The sequence below is a fragment of the Nanorana parkeri genome, unplaced genomic scaffold (genome assembly GCF_000935625.1).
Source record: "Nanorana parkeri isolate BGI_ZX_2015 unplaced genomic scaffold, ASM93562v1 scaffold221, whole genome shotgun sequence".
NCBI lineage: Eukaryota > Metazoa > Chordata > Amphibia > Anura > Dicroglossidae > Nanorana > Nanorana parkeri.
The window spans coordinates 987,300-1,001,788 of record NW_017306489.1 but is presented as its reverse complement, the minus strand read 5'-3'; the positions used below and the strand labels follow the sequence as shown (position 1 = coordinate 1,001,788).

The 14,489-nt window shown below is 44.1% G+C and overlaps 1 protein-coding gene across 1 annotated transcript in view; it reads right to left on the bottom strand.

Moving 5' to 3' along the window:
- Positions 1-14,489, bottom strand: part of GLTSCR1 (glioma tumor suppressor candidate region gene 1) — an 81,821-nt gene that overhangs the window by 24,669 nt on the left and 42,663 nt on the right. Inside the window, exons 2-5 of the mRNA XM_018555996.1 lie at positions 11,515-11,560; positions 8,451-8,493; positions 6,295-6,360; positions 2,403-4,322 (exon numbers count right to left, since the gene is read on the bottom strand). Coding sequence (XP_018411498.1) covers positions 2,403-4,322; positions 6,295-6,360; positions 8,451-8,493; positions 11,515-11,555 — 2,070 coding nt within the window. The 5' untranslated portion in view covers positions 11,556-11,560. The remainder of the gene's footprint in view (positions 1-2,402; positions 4,323-6,294; positions 6,361-8,450; positions 8,494-11,514; positions 11,561-14,489) is intronic.

The following is a 14,489-nucleotide window of genomic DNA, read 5'->3' as shown; positions in this document are numbered from 1 at the left end:
TTGAAGGTGTACATACTGTATTTCCAAATGTAAACTACTTCTAGAAATACACACAGTGCACCCAAAGCTATTGTTTCAGCTGTAAGTGAAATGGACCACCCTGCTTCCTATATCTCTTGGCTACTCCAGCGCAGAGATCCCATCCTTTTCCTACTACAGGTCTCAAGCTACCTGCTAGAGCAGGAATAGTCTCAGTGGTCCTTCTGCATTCTATGTACTGTAAAAGAAAAGGGACACCCATGACAAGTAGATGGGGCTGGGACAAATCCTGCATCTAGTCCCCGAGAAATGCAAAAAGTGGGTGATTTAAATCACTAGGGCTGCAACAACTAAATCGATTATGAGAATAGTTGGCAACTATTCTCATCATCAGTTAGTTGGTTGGGGAAGGAGAGAGAGCGATAGAGCACGAGAGATTTTTTTTTTTTTAAACAACCAAATCGATTAGTTGAAAAAATAAAAATCAGGCAACTAATCGATTATGAAAATAATAGTTAGCTGCAGCCCTACAAAAACAAAAAAACAAAACAAAAAAAAAAAAAAAAATCACAAAAAACTGAAATACTACCTTTAAATTAGATTGCTCCTTGAAGGCCATTTGAGACCCAAACGGACAATTTAGTGTTCAGTGGAGAAGGAAATGCTGTACAAATTAACGTGCGGCTTCCAGCAGGAAGTCTACTTCCTGTCTTCAGCCCAGTGATAAAACAAATGAGGACTTCTACAGCTGGATTATCTTGGTGGTGGTTTAGTTGTATGAAGCTGTGAATCGTCTCATATCAAAGAAAACACCCTTTAGTCAAAAATCATACCAGTATTAATAAATACTGCCAGTATAATTATCCGATATCTTTCTTTATAGTATCCTCCCCAAACTACAATCACCCCACAAATCCAATGGGATTGTGGGGAGTCGGACTGAAGAGCTCAAAGCTCTAAAACAGGAGGTTATTCACAATAGCGTGTGAATCACCAGACCAGCTCAATAGCATTGCAGATATTCGGCAGGTACAATGGTTCACATGTATACATTTCAATAAACGGCATATCTTTGGCTAGAATTCAAGTTTCGCTCTCTACTCAAAACATCATTATCAATTCTGGACAGAGGCTGCCTTCAGAACCCCATTAAAAAACTTTGCACATGCGGTCATACCTTTTTATTGACATTTAACAAAAATAGTAACGCCTCAGTCACAACGGCATGCACAGCCGTAAAGCATGCAAGTCCATGCAGAAGCTTGCACCCAGGAAGGATAGGTGCTGCGTGTAGCCGCATACAGCCACCTGTTAATCTCTAGGACAGGAGGCTGCAGCACGCCGAGGTACGGATGGACACCCATGGACACAGACAGTCTGCATCCAAGGGCATGCATTTGTACCTGTATGGGTGTGCAAGTTGGTATTGGCGTGTGGTTAGAGATGCACAGGCGTGCATGCAGCTACACGGCACCTGTCCCTTCCAGGTGCAGGATTCTACACGGACGTGCATACTGTTAGGCTGGCCATACACCTGTCAATTTCTTTCATTAAACCCGCGGGCTGAACAAAAAAAACAGCTTGTTGATCGAGGAATCGCCGCCGTTTGCATTGAATGGTAGATGAGAGCGGGCAGCTCATTAGCTGCCGGCTCCGATTGCACAAAGATTTTCCAGCCGGCTCCCTCAATCAGCTGAAAGGGAGCCGACAGCCCCACACACTGTGCGAATCTCGGCCATTACAATAAAAACCGTTCGAAATTCGGCCAGTGTATGGGTACCTTAAGACTGTTATTGAGACCTTTAGCAGACAGATGGGACATATATGATTCAGGGCAATCATATGTCAAATTAGGCTCCTTAATACAGTGGTTCCCCTAATACTTTCAAGGAACTACGAGCCTTGATTAAATAGGTTTGAAAGGACTTTCAAGTGTGGCCAACAGCAACCAATCAGATTCTCTGTATTGTATGTAGTCCACAAAAAAGGAAAGACTGGCAGCAGCAGCAATGACAAATTTGCTTTTAAACAGATTCACCTTCCGTGTTATATTTATCCAAAAACTCTGATAGCAGTAGTTCTAAAGTCCAACTCCACCCAAACCAACGTTTCAGTTTCTGCCGGCACATTGATTTACAATGGCTCTTTGGAACTCCAGTGGCAAGACATCTGACCCACAATTTCCAGCTTCATTAGCCAGTAAATCATCCCATCAGCTCCCACTGATGCTTCTGTTTTGGGTGGACGTGAACTTTAACTGATAAGGCGAAGACTAAATGTGCAAAGTGCAGAAAGCAAAGCGGAATTCACATTGGTTGCCATGGTTACTGCACTTGACTTAAAACAAGCCTATAGTGCTAATTGATTCATTAGAAAGAGAGAAAAATTAGTGCCCAGAAAAAAAAAAAAAATGACACACTAACCTGCTGGAGGAACATCTGCATGGACTCGGCACTAATGATATTTCCTGGCGTTGCCTGGCTAAGGATGATTTTTTCGGAGCTGGGATCAATGCTGGGGCTTGGCATCGCTTGTTGAGGGGCTAAAGGCTGCTGTGGCGGCTGCTGTACATTCATCTGGAGCTGGGCTTGTCCTTGTGATGCCTGCTGGGTGGTTTGGACGGTCAGGATAGAGGTTTGCTCTGTGCTGGGCAGGAGGCTGGCCCCTTGTACCATTCCTGGGCTCTGGCTGCTGCCCGCGGAGGCCTGCTGGATGCTTACTGCTTGACCAATCCCATCAGACGGATTGAACATGGTCACCTGGTTGGGCAACGTAACTCCTTGGATGACCGTCTGCCCAGCTTGGTTCAGAGATGTGGTTACTGAGGACTGACTTTGGGTGCTTAGGCTACTGGCCAGGGATACTGGCATCTGGAACAATGTGGGCTGACCCACCTGCCCCGCTTGCAGCTGTATTGGCCCCGACAAAATATGAGCTGTGCCATGAGCGTTCTGAGAAGTGAGGACCTGCCCCAAATTCAGCTGGCTTGCAAGGTTTTGATTTGTTAGGATCTGGGCAGGTAAGGTTTGATTGAGAAGCTGGCCCCCTGGACCTTGGCTGGCAATTATGTGTGCTTGCCCACTAGCATGGGATGCAGCTAAAATCTGGCCACTCATGTTGGCCTGCAGTGCAGAGAGCTGCTGGACGGTTGATCCTCCCGGCAAAAGGAACTGGTTCTGTCCCTGTAACATAGCTTGGGCATGCTGGGCTGGGATAACTATACTGCTTCCTTGGTTTAGGAGCTGGACACTCATGGGTTTGCCTAATGTCTGCTGCTGTGAGGGAGGCTGTTTGAACACATTGGCAGGAAGGCCCTGGGGAAAACCAGACAGGACCACATTCTGCCCTGCCTTACCAGCCATAAATGTCAGGTTTTGTTGGGCTTTCTGCTGCTGCTGCAGTGCTGCTTCTCCCTGAATGGTAAGTGTGGTGTTGTTGGGATTAAAAGGTTTAGGTGAGATCTGAAACAGCTTTTGCTGGAGAACACCAGCAGGCTTGGGTTGTATTGGAGTTGGAGTCCGTTGTATGATAACCGGGCTGTTCAGGCTGGAAGTAACGGTTAACGATTGCGTGCACTGGGTAGTTGACATGCTTCCAAACATAGAGCTCCCATTTAAAGAGGTGGCCACAGTGGGAATTTTGTTCTGTAAAACCAACCCTGCATTTTGTGGTGACACCCCGCTTGATGTCAGAGTGACCTGCTGCTGCTCAGGATTACCCCCTGTTAGGTAGCTGCCCACTGGCAGGTTGGCTACCTGTGTTGGCTGTACTTGCTTGGCAATGATCTGCTGTGTGGGCTGGTTGATGGCCATCATTTGCTGTCCTACTACTTGTATTTGCCCAATGCCCAATGCTCCCCCAGGACTACCATTGGGCAATCCTGGGAGGTTGGAGATTGGCTGAATTGTAACATTACCAAGGCCAACTTGTTGGATAAAGGGCTGGACACTGATGGCCTTGTTGACCACATCTGCCCCCACTGACTGCTGAACTAGTGCTTGGTGAGTCAACACTGCCGGCTGCTGAAGTCCAATTAGATCGGCGCCTCCAGAAAATAATTGGGGAGTCCCGTCCGGAGCGGACGGCACCACGGGCTGCAGATTAGGCAACTGGAAGGAACCCAAGTCCAGTTCTGCCTCAGCTTCAAGAGTCTGTTCCGTGATGTTGGCCTCCTGCAGGCTCTGCTGAAGAATGTCGCATGGCTGGTCAGAGTTGGAGAGGCTTGCGTTAGCCGCAGATGGAGACCCAAGGATGTCATCTGGCAAAAAGTCCAAATCTACACCACCAGCTGACTGGTTGGGTTCTGTAGTTAAATGGTTCCCAGGAGTTTCCTGAACATGAAGCTGAAAATATTAAAAATAGAAAAAACAATATTAAACTACAGGTTTTAAAGTCATTCCATTTGCAATATTCAGCGAGCCAAAATTCTAAAACCATTTTCCATGATAAACATTCTTGCAACGTTACAATGTTATGTGTACAGCAAGTCACAAAGCTAATTATTTCCTGGTTTACATTTGTTCCGCTATTGAATGCTGTGGGGGGCACACAAAAGGCCCTAAAATTAAGCATCTGCACGCGTTCCTAAATTTTGAGCTACCAACAAACATTCATTTCCTTAAAAGATGCAAAATTTCAAGTCAACTTTTGTCTAAGAAAAATCCTGTGGATTTTCAGTAAAGAAATGATTGTAACAAGAGGAGGTCGCCAGAGAAAATTCATCTTTTTTTATCCTTATTCCTTTTTTATTTCCCCCACCCCATCCATCTAAAAGTGTATTCACAGCCAAACCTTTACGTTTTGAATAGAGTAGGTAAGGGTTAAAACTAGGGATGCACAGATACCGGTATTTTGGTACCGAGTACGAATAGTTGTTTGCAGTACTTGCCGATACCAATTACCGAGTAACGGAAGTCCCATTCAGGAAGCCAGGTGGCGTGTAATGACTCACCACCCGGCTTACAGATTAACAAGAAAAAGTCTGCCCCCTCCTACCCTGGTATGCCCAGCCTGTCACCCCCGGGGCCTCTCCAGCCAGAACGCGGCCTTCCTCCGCTACCCAGCCGTAGCCGTCTGGCCAATCAGGAAGCCGGGTGCCGTGTAATGACGCGACGCCCTGCTTTCTGATTGGCCGGCTATGCTCCCTCGTCATCACATGACGAGGGAGCATAGAGCCGGCCTCCCGGCCAATCAAAAAGCAGGGCATCATTACACGGCATCCGGCTTCCTGATAGGCCAGCTTCCCGACCAATCAGGAAGCCGGGCAGCGCATCATTACATGCTGCCCGGCTTCCTGATTGGCCGGGAAGTCGGCTCCATACTCTCTCATCACAAGTGTAATGACGCGCTGCCAGCTTCCTGATACAGGAAGTACTCGTGCTAGGCATCGGAGCATTTGGGCGAGTATGAGTACTCGCCCAAATACTCTGTATCGGCACCGATATTGATACTAGTTAAAACCCCTATCAAGTTACTTTGTTGTTGTCCTTGTCCTCCTAGGGAAAATTCCCTTCATCTCCTGTCTTGGTGATGCAACAGCAAGTGAGAGGAAATCACCCAAAGTGAGGGAAATTTACCTTTGGGACAGTTGCCACCAGCACATCTGGAAATGCCCACAATACACGTGATCGCACCTGAAAGCACGGCTTCGATGTTATCTGACACTGCCCCATGTTTATCTTGCAATAAATTGATGGCCAGATAAAGTTGTTGGTGTCTGTGGATTGATCATTCATACTGAACTCTACTTCACCAAAGAAAAGGTCATATATAAAGCAAGCACTGACAAGTTCACCACAAACAGATTGTGTTTCAGACCTGATCTAATCAACATTTACCAACAACCATGTAATGTCAGGAGAGGACTTGCCTAAAACAATACATTCACATTATACCTAAGCAGGTTGATGCTCACACTACATAGCTGATAAAATGTTGGAGGGACTCAACAGATATTAATAGAGTGCAGTCAGCATTATGTTTGTGAGCCGTTTTAATTGCACGTGAAGCCACTTTTAAAATAATAATATATCTTGGTGCATATGCGTCATCATTGTTAGTACATGTCGTGAAACTATACGCATCAGGGCATTATAGTCAAGACCATTGCAAGCCCAGGCACACTATGGCCTTAGAAATAATGAAGTTTCTCATTTCCGTTCCAATTTAAGGTTAGGTTGTGCCTGAGGGCAACTTGTTTATTAGGTTTTTCTGGTCTAAAATTTCAGGTGTGATAAAATGTTTGAGACATTTATATCTATGCAAAGTAACTGGTTCAAGTACAAAAGTACAGAAAGGATGAATGAAAGTGTTTACCCCAGTGCCCACAAAGAAGGCACTCGCTCCATCTCCTGTGTTATCCAGCAGATCATCACCGTCAAGCTAGAAGAATTTAACAAGCAAACGTTATATATATATATATATAAAACAACAAACAGAATAAACTAAATGCAAAAAATTGTTGTTAAAAGCTGCACAGCTGGCCATCCTACAAGTATAATTCTGAATGGGGCCTATTAAAAAATGATTAGAGAAATCTATGTCATCTACAGCAGTGGTTCTCAACCTGTGTAACCTCAGGACCCACATTTGTCCTTGGTCATTAAGTCGTGACCCAAGTCGCACCGCACTGGAACGCATGGCATTGCCGTACCGCGTTTTACGGTGTGGGTGATGGAACTATGCATGGGAGTGCGTTTGGGGTGCCATTCAAACATATAACAATACAACACACCTCCCACACCAGAAGTCGCTGTAGGTGCGATTTTGCGTGGTACAGAGTGTTAATCGTACGGGGCTGTGTGATTAACGCACTGTACTGGTGTGAACAGACCCTCAAAAACACTGAGACACACACAATCACAGACACATTCTCACACATACACACTTTTTTATTTTATATTTTAAGTTCCACCCAGTCTCCCTATCTTATGAGAACTGGAGTGGATCCTCAGCCTGAGGTCCAGTGTGGGATGCTGTGCTGTGATGGAGCTCCATCCATATGTGCATTGATGGTACAGCTCCCTTGCGTGCCTTGTAGAGGTTCCGTGAGTCAGAATGTGATGTCACTTCGGTCCATGCACCTCTACAGGTCACATGAGGAAGCTGTAAGCAATGCATGTATGGATGGATGGATGGAGCTCTCTTGCGGCCATAACCCATCCCACTTGAAGTTGACACTCAGCACCGGGCAGCGTATTTTGAATGGCTGCTTGGCGTGAGAACTGACAGTGCTGCGCTAGGGGGAGGCTGAGGAGCCTCTCACCTAGAAAAGTGGAAGGCACGCGGTGACCCACTGATCAAGGGGTCGCGACCCACCAGTTGAGAACCACGGATCTACAGCATTATATTAAATCCATTCTTCTGTTCATTATATCAGATTCCTTATCCTATGCGTATGTTATGGCAAAGATCGGTACCAAATGTAACATATGAGAAAGGAGACTGAACTTTGCTGCACAGTGAAACTGACATTTAGGAACGGTTACCCAACATTTCACCATACCATGAAGGTTACCCAGTTAGGACACTTTTGGGGTCTAGGCGAACTACAAATGCTTCCAAGTACTTCAAAGCTGTCTAGAAAGCGGGAAAATGTTTCGATGTGAGCTAAATGTGAGCAAAAGACTTTTAAACTAGAAAAAATAAGGCTCAGGGACACTTCGGAAACATCTTACGTGCAGCATGTTGCCAGTTACAAGCATTTTTCTATGCCCCAAAATACCATATTGTATATACAACACGTGCAAACAATCCACACTGCCCAATGCTTTCCATACTTAAACTGCTGCAAATATCTGTTTATTCTGCCACAAATCTAGTCAACTCCCAACTTCCTGTAGTGAGCCAACAACTCTGCAGCATCGAACACCCAAGCATTAATGTTAATCCAGAAGTCTCCCCTGCTGGACTACAGCACACCATTCCCTTGTGATATGGAGGCACGACTGACAACACTGCTCAGGATTTATGTGAAGTAGAGGCAAAGATTTCAGCAAACAGAAGTTAGGAGCTCACTACATTTCTAGCAGGATCAACAGGTATTTTTCTGGTAGGATTTCTAAAGAGACAAGGCACAGGGAAAGATGTATGTATTGCAGAGTTGCATGGATATATATTGCAAAGATGTATGGATTTTTTTTTTTTTTTATTCTGCCTAGACATACACTTAATAGTAAAAGGGAACATACGATCACTGCACAGGGCAAAATGCAGTATTACATACATCAGAAGATGCATTAACCTAGCTGGGAGCAAAGCGATTTGGGGCCCACAGCCTGCTGATCTAGACAGTATAGGTTACTTACTATATATAAGTGCACAAGATGCATCTAGACGAACTGGGCTGTATATTATTTTGTATTCAAACCTTTAGCATTTACTTGCAGCGCACTCTTTCCCCTACCAAAAAAAAGTGTTGGCCTTATCCCTGTAAACATTTAGACTTTAAATCGCACTATATTTATCCTCACCTTATCTGATCCATGTAAGAAGTCATTCAGAGCCTGGGGGTCACTGGAAAAACAACAAATGACAAGTTATAAACCAAATCGATTAGCCAGCTGCTATCATAATGCATTACCAATGAGGGGTTCCAGAAAAAAATTCAGTCCCTGGTTATTGGCAGGTTCATCAAAAAAAACCTACACAATACTAAACTCCTGCTAGCTCTCAGAGAAGGACGATATGTAGAAATTTTTTATCACTTGACAGCACCATTTGGGTGACCCCGTTGGAAAGGATGAAAAGGCAAAAGGATGAAAAGGAAAAAAAAACCCACAAAACTTTATACATTTTGGTTTCAATTTGATTACAAATCACAGTTGCTAGTGACACTGTGCGGGTCACACTTATAGCATTCCCCATGTAAACTATATTCTGGATTTGCCATATATTATCCAAAAGGACAGGTTAATTCCTGGGTGTTTGCACAAGTCTTGGTGAGACTTTGGACACAGCCCAGGGCTAGGAAAGCTGCAGACGGCCATACATCACATGACTAGCACATCAGGAAGCCTGGACTGTCCAATCACTGGCATTTTCAGCACCAATTTGGCACATTCTGTTGGGGGGGGGAGTAAAAAGTGCAATACGCTGAAAACAGTGCATCTAAGTGTACCTCTTCCCCAACAGAACTATTAGGGTGAACAAACCCTAAAATTTGTTTGCATTTATATTTAATTAATTCTCTGAATTAACTGACTTCAGAATGCATCTCTTCTAGACTTATACCCAACAAATCTGAACTAATGCTTGTATTAAAGCTTTACAATAAAAGTTGAAACCAAAAATCCTTTTCTTGGAGTCCACGGAGGCACCCAGGAAGTCCTATAATGTTGGGTTATTTTGCTGCCTACAGGAGGATTGGTACTGGCAAACATAGAAATTTTATGCTATGCCAGGATAACCTTCCTACTCCCAGGGACACAGTCCTATACTGTCCGCATGTCCAAAAGCCATCCAACTGAGGGGTGGATAACACAGCATAGAAAATGCTAACAGACCCCTAATAAAACATCAGAACTGGGAATAGATTGCAGCTCAAAGAGCCGCCTAAAAAGGACTTTGCATCTAAAGCTGGCATCGGATGAGGCCAAACTAGAGCTATGAGAACCACCAAATTGCCCTTCCCTCTCGTTCATGGAAAAACAGATGAGGAAGGAGTTTCAGGGGAGAAAAAGGCATTGATCAGGGTGTACTGATCCCAGGGAGCCACCAGAGCAGATTCTGCTTCCATTACAGGACCCTGTACTTGGAGATAAACCTGTCCCGTTTGTTGTTGACCCTTGAGGTCAGGAGATCCACATCCAGCATCCTGTACCTGCAACACTGTCGGCTGAGGAAGTCTGCCTACCAATTGTCTGACTGTGATGTACATGAACAAGGCAGGAACTTTAAGTTTTGCCTAGGACAGGATGCGATCTGCCTTTCTTGTCACGGCAAAGTTTTTGGTTCCTCCCTTATGGCGATATATGCCACCATTAACGTGTTGTCCAACTGAATCCGGCTGACCTTCCGCCAGGTTAGTCCAATACAGAAAGAGCCAAATCGTCCAAAGATTTAGGTGGATGATCGGGAGATGAAATTCCCCTGACATCCAAATCCCCTGCACTGACTTGGATGTTGAGCTGGGTGGGCCAGACTCCTTCGCAGCCTGACAGGCTTGCATCCATCGTGATGATCTACCAGCAGATGGGAAGAGTAGACTTCCCAGACTCCATAGCTGGATTCCTTATCCACTAAGCCAGAGACAACCTGGTATACAGAGCCAGATGGATTGGTCTGTCCAAAGGCAGGACTGACTTTTGCCACAGCGACAGAATGTTGTGTTGTAGGGGTATGGAGTGAAACTGGGCAAATGGGACTGCCTCCAAGGAGACTCATGCAAAAGTGAAGGGTCAGGCAACCCTTGAACTGAAGAATAAAGTCAGAGCGTAGAGTTTGACATTTTTTCCTGGGAAGAAAAACCACCTGATGAGCCGTGTCCAGGACTAGAACCACATATTCCTAGCTATGAACCAGTACCAGTTTCTGAAGTTTTATAATCCACCGAAACCTTTGCAAGGTCTATAATGGTCAGAACTTGTGCTAACTGTTCCCTCCGCAGAGGCTGTCCAGATAGCCCATAATGGGAATGCCCTGAGAATGCACCAAGGCTTGTAGTGGGCCTAGAACCTTGGTGAATATCCAAGGTGAGGAAGATATGTCGAATGGCAGGGCCACAGATTAGAAGAGCAGAGGGCCCACAGCAAAGTATAGGGATCGCGGGAGTGCTGGCAAGATGGGGACATGTAAGTATACAATCTTGATGACCACAGAAGAGATTCTGCAGTTATTCACTTTACCCAAACTGCCTTCCGCTTATGAAGTGACAGCAGACTCATGCTGGAAATGATACGGAAATCTCCAACAACCCCTCCACTCTGTAGTTCAGGGCCATGGGCATTCGTCCTAAACACATGATCAAGAGATCGACTGCCATAGTGATCAGATCCCTTCTAATAGACTTACAAGGCTATTCACAAAAGGGTGAAGAGTTTGGAGAAGGCAGGAGAAGTGAACAATCTAGGACAACAGAGCTGATTTGGAAAAACTCTCCAATTCAGTTCACTTTACAGTTCAGCTATGATGTCCTAGATTGTTCACTTCTCCTGCCTTCTACAAACTCTTCACACTTTTGTGAATAGCCCTGTAAGAGTTATAGTGACAGATCAAGGTCACCACTAACAAAAGTTGCAGAGCCAGACCTTGCAGGAAGAACAGAGCCTCTGGCCTTCACTTAAAGACAGGTGCAACTTCAACCAAAACGGTGGATGTTTTGTGATGAAGGGTCATAATCCACAGGGCCAAATCCACAGAGGGGGGCAGACCTTTTTTTTAAAAAAAACAAGATTACCCTCAAATGGATGAAGGGCTGAAAAGCGCTTGGTAGGTACAAATATCTGTTCTACCTGAGAAAAAGGGTTATGAAGTTAAAGAACAATTGTTAACATTTTGTTTAAGGCTTAATTTACTAAACTGTTCATTGTTACTCACCAAATTACATCTAGCAAACATCGGCCATCTTCATCGTCCATGTCAACTGTGAGGAAGAAAAATACAGAAAATTAACAATCGCAAGAAAATCAAAAAAACACCACAAGGTTTAATTCAGTAAAAACACAATTTTCCATAAAATTAAAAAGGTAAACCTTGAATATTTGCTAGCGGCAACAACTGTGTGTTTAAATATTATTATTATACAGGATGTATATAGCGCCAACAGTTTGCGCAGCACTTTACAATATAAGGAAGACATTACAATGACAATACAATGCAAGACAAGATGGTAAGGAGGGCCCTGTCCCTGAGGGCTCTCAATCTAAAGGGGAGGGTAGAGTTTTAACTTTATAATGAATAAGCACCTTGAAGGAACAGAATTACTTATACACCTTTCTATTTTTAAGGCCCGTCTGTAAAGAGACCTGGTGTGAACATATTCATAAGAATAATATATAATACATAACACAAATATATAAAAGAAAATGCATCAGATTCACATTTTTATATCACACCTATATACGAACATGGCAAAATAACATTAGTAATTAATGTTCAAAAATAAAGGCGTAGCCATGTCAAGCAATTAAGTTTAAGCTTTGATTATATCATTTAATTAACGTGCAGCAACTTCATATTGCTGGACCAAGGCTGGCTCCACATACAAGTGTGCATTTGATGTCTGTGACTGCAATGCATGGCAACACACCGCAATGCACATTTTGAATGACACCCTAACACATTAAGCCATGCGTTGCAGTGAACCACAAGACACAGTAAGGCACTGCCATGTGTTATGTGCCGTGCTGGCTATGACAGGTTCATTACGGTGCTTCAAATGAATAGGCTGCCTTAATGAAAAGTGCATTAATGCACCATATTGGACCACACCGCTGTAAATTGGGCCTAAATGATAGTACATATCAGGGATTAGGAGTATTGCAACAGCACATGCAAATTCCTACTCAGGTTTGGAAAGAAAATACGTTGCACATCTGCATTGCCTTTTACAAGTCGTGCATGCAGCAGTTAGGGTGCGCTATACAAAGAATACAGTGCCCTTTAAGGACATCGCATCACTGCTCTGAAGCCGCTGGTCTTTTTGACTTAAGGTTCTTGGTGCAAAAAAAAAATCTGATCAAAGCCTTAGTACATCATAAAAATATAGCAGAGAACAACACTTGAGATGACACAAATATGTACAGAAAAACCTTAAAAGGGTCATTTTGGATAGGGATCACGAGGGCAGCTGATGGTGACATCACAGGCCGGCTAATGGCCAAGAACTCAGAGGTGAAAGGTGACTTTGTTCTGGAAGATGAGAGCTCTGGCCGACAGCCAGGCCTGGGCACCGGCCAAGAAGGCATCAGTTACCAGCCCGGAAGACCGAGCTCTGCGGTGCAATGTGCACTACCACCGAATGACAGCACAACTAACAAAGAGGGCAGCTTGTAGGAGAGCCACAGGAAGACCGCCGGCAGTCAGCTGTGACAATGCAACCAGCGAAGAAGAGAACGATGGGCTACCCACACAGTACACGCTATGCAGGGGAACACGGCATCCACATACGCCGCATGTATGTCTCTCACTGCTCAGACCGGTATGAATATCTGAATAGGACACAAGGCAGTCTAGTGTGAAAGGGAAGTACAGAGAATGTACAGATCACAGTAATCAATAGCAACCAGAGAGTGATAGTAAAAAAAAAAAAGTATAGCAACTCGCAATAATTCTTATTGGCTGCTGCAAGTTTTGGTGCTTCCACTTTACAAAGAAGGCCTGAAATGTACAAACATTAGTTATTGCCTACATCTAACAAAAAAACAACGGGACCCGATGATCCCTGCGTGCATATTACACGGGTAACACAGCATGAATAATATTTGGTATGAACTCTGTACTACATTGATTGTACAGATTGGGCCAGATGTAGGTGCTATACATTATATACAAAATTATTATTGTTATAATACAGGATTTATATAGCTCTTTACAATTATAGTTCTATATCATAGGGGGAGCACCTTGTACTGTACAGACTAGTGTATATTGCACAGTACAGGGACAGATATTGTAAAGCCTGAAGAATTCTGCACAATACAAGATTTAGTAGTGTAAGGAATGGTGCATATTGCACAATACAGGGTATTATACAGTCTGGTAGACAATGTACAGACCAGACTGTAAACACTGGGGTGTAACGTCCAGCACAAAAACATGGTATTTTACAGTACAGGGTCTAGTATTGCACAGACTGGGGTATACTACTTAGGACCCCATAATATCCAGACTGGTCTGTACCACACAATGCAAGAGCTATTCTTGTACCCATAATGGATAGACTGGTCAGTACCCCATAATGCAAGACCTCATATTGTACAGACTGAAGTATACTGCACAGTGCGGGAGCCCATATAGTGCAGACTGGTGTATATTACACAGTGCAAGACCCCATATTGTATGGACTGGCGATTATAATAGCTCAGCGCAAGACCCCATTTTGTACAGACTGGTGAATATATTAGCAAAGTGCAGGAGTCCATATTATATGGACTTGTAAATATACTTGTACAGTGCAGACCCCATATTGTACTGACTGAGGTACATTTTACAAGATGAGGTCCTGAACTGTACAATGTACCTCAGTCAATACAACACAGGGCTCTGAACTGTTCAAACTAATGAATATAATATTGCAGTGCAGACTGGTGCTATTTCGCAATGCAGGACCCCATATTGTACAGACTGGTCAGTATTGCACAATGCAGGACCCCATATTGTACAGACTGGTGTATGTTGCACAGTACAGAACCCCAAATTGTATAGACTGGTGTATATTGCACAGTACATAACCCCATATTGGACAGACAGGTGTATATTGCACAGTACAGAACCCCATATTGGACGGACTGGTGTATATTGCACAGTACAGAACCCCATATTGGACAGGCTCGTCACTATAATAGCACAGT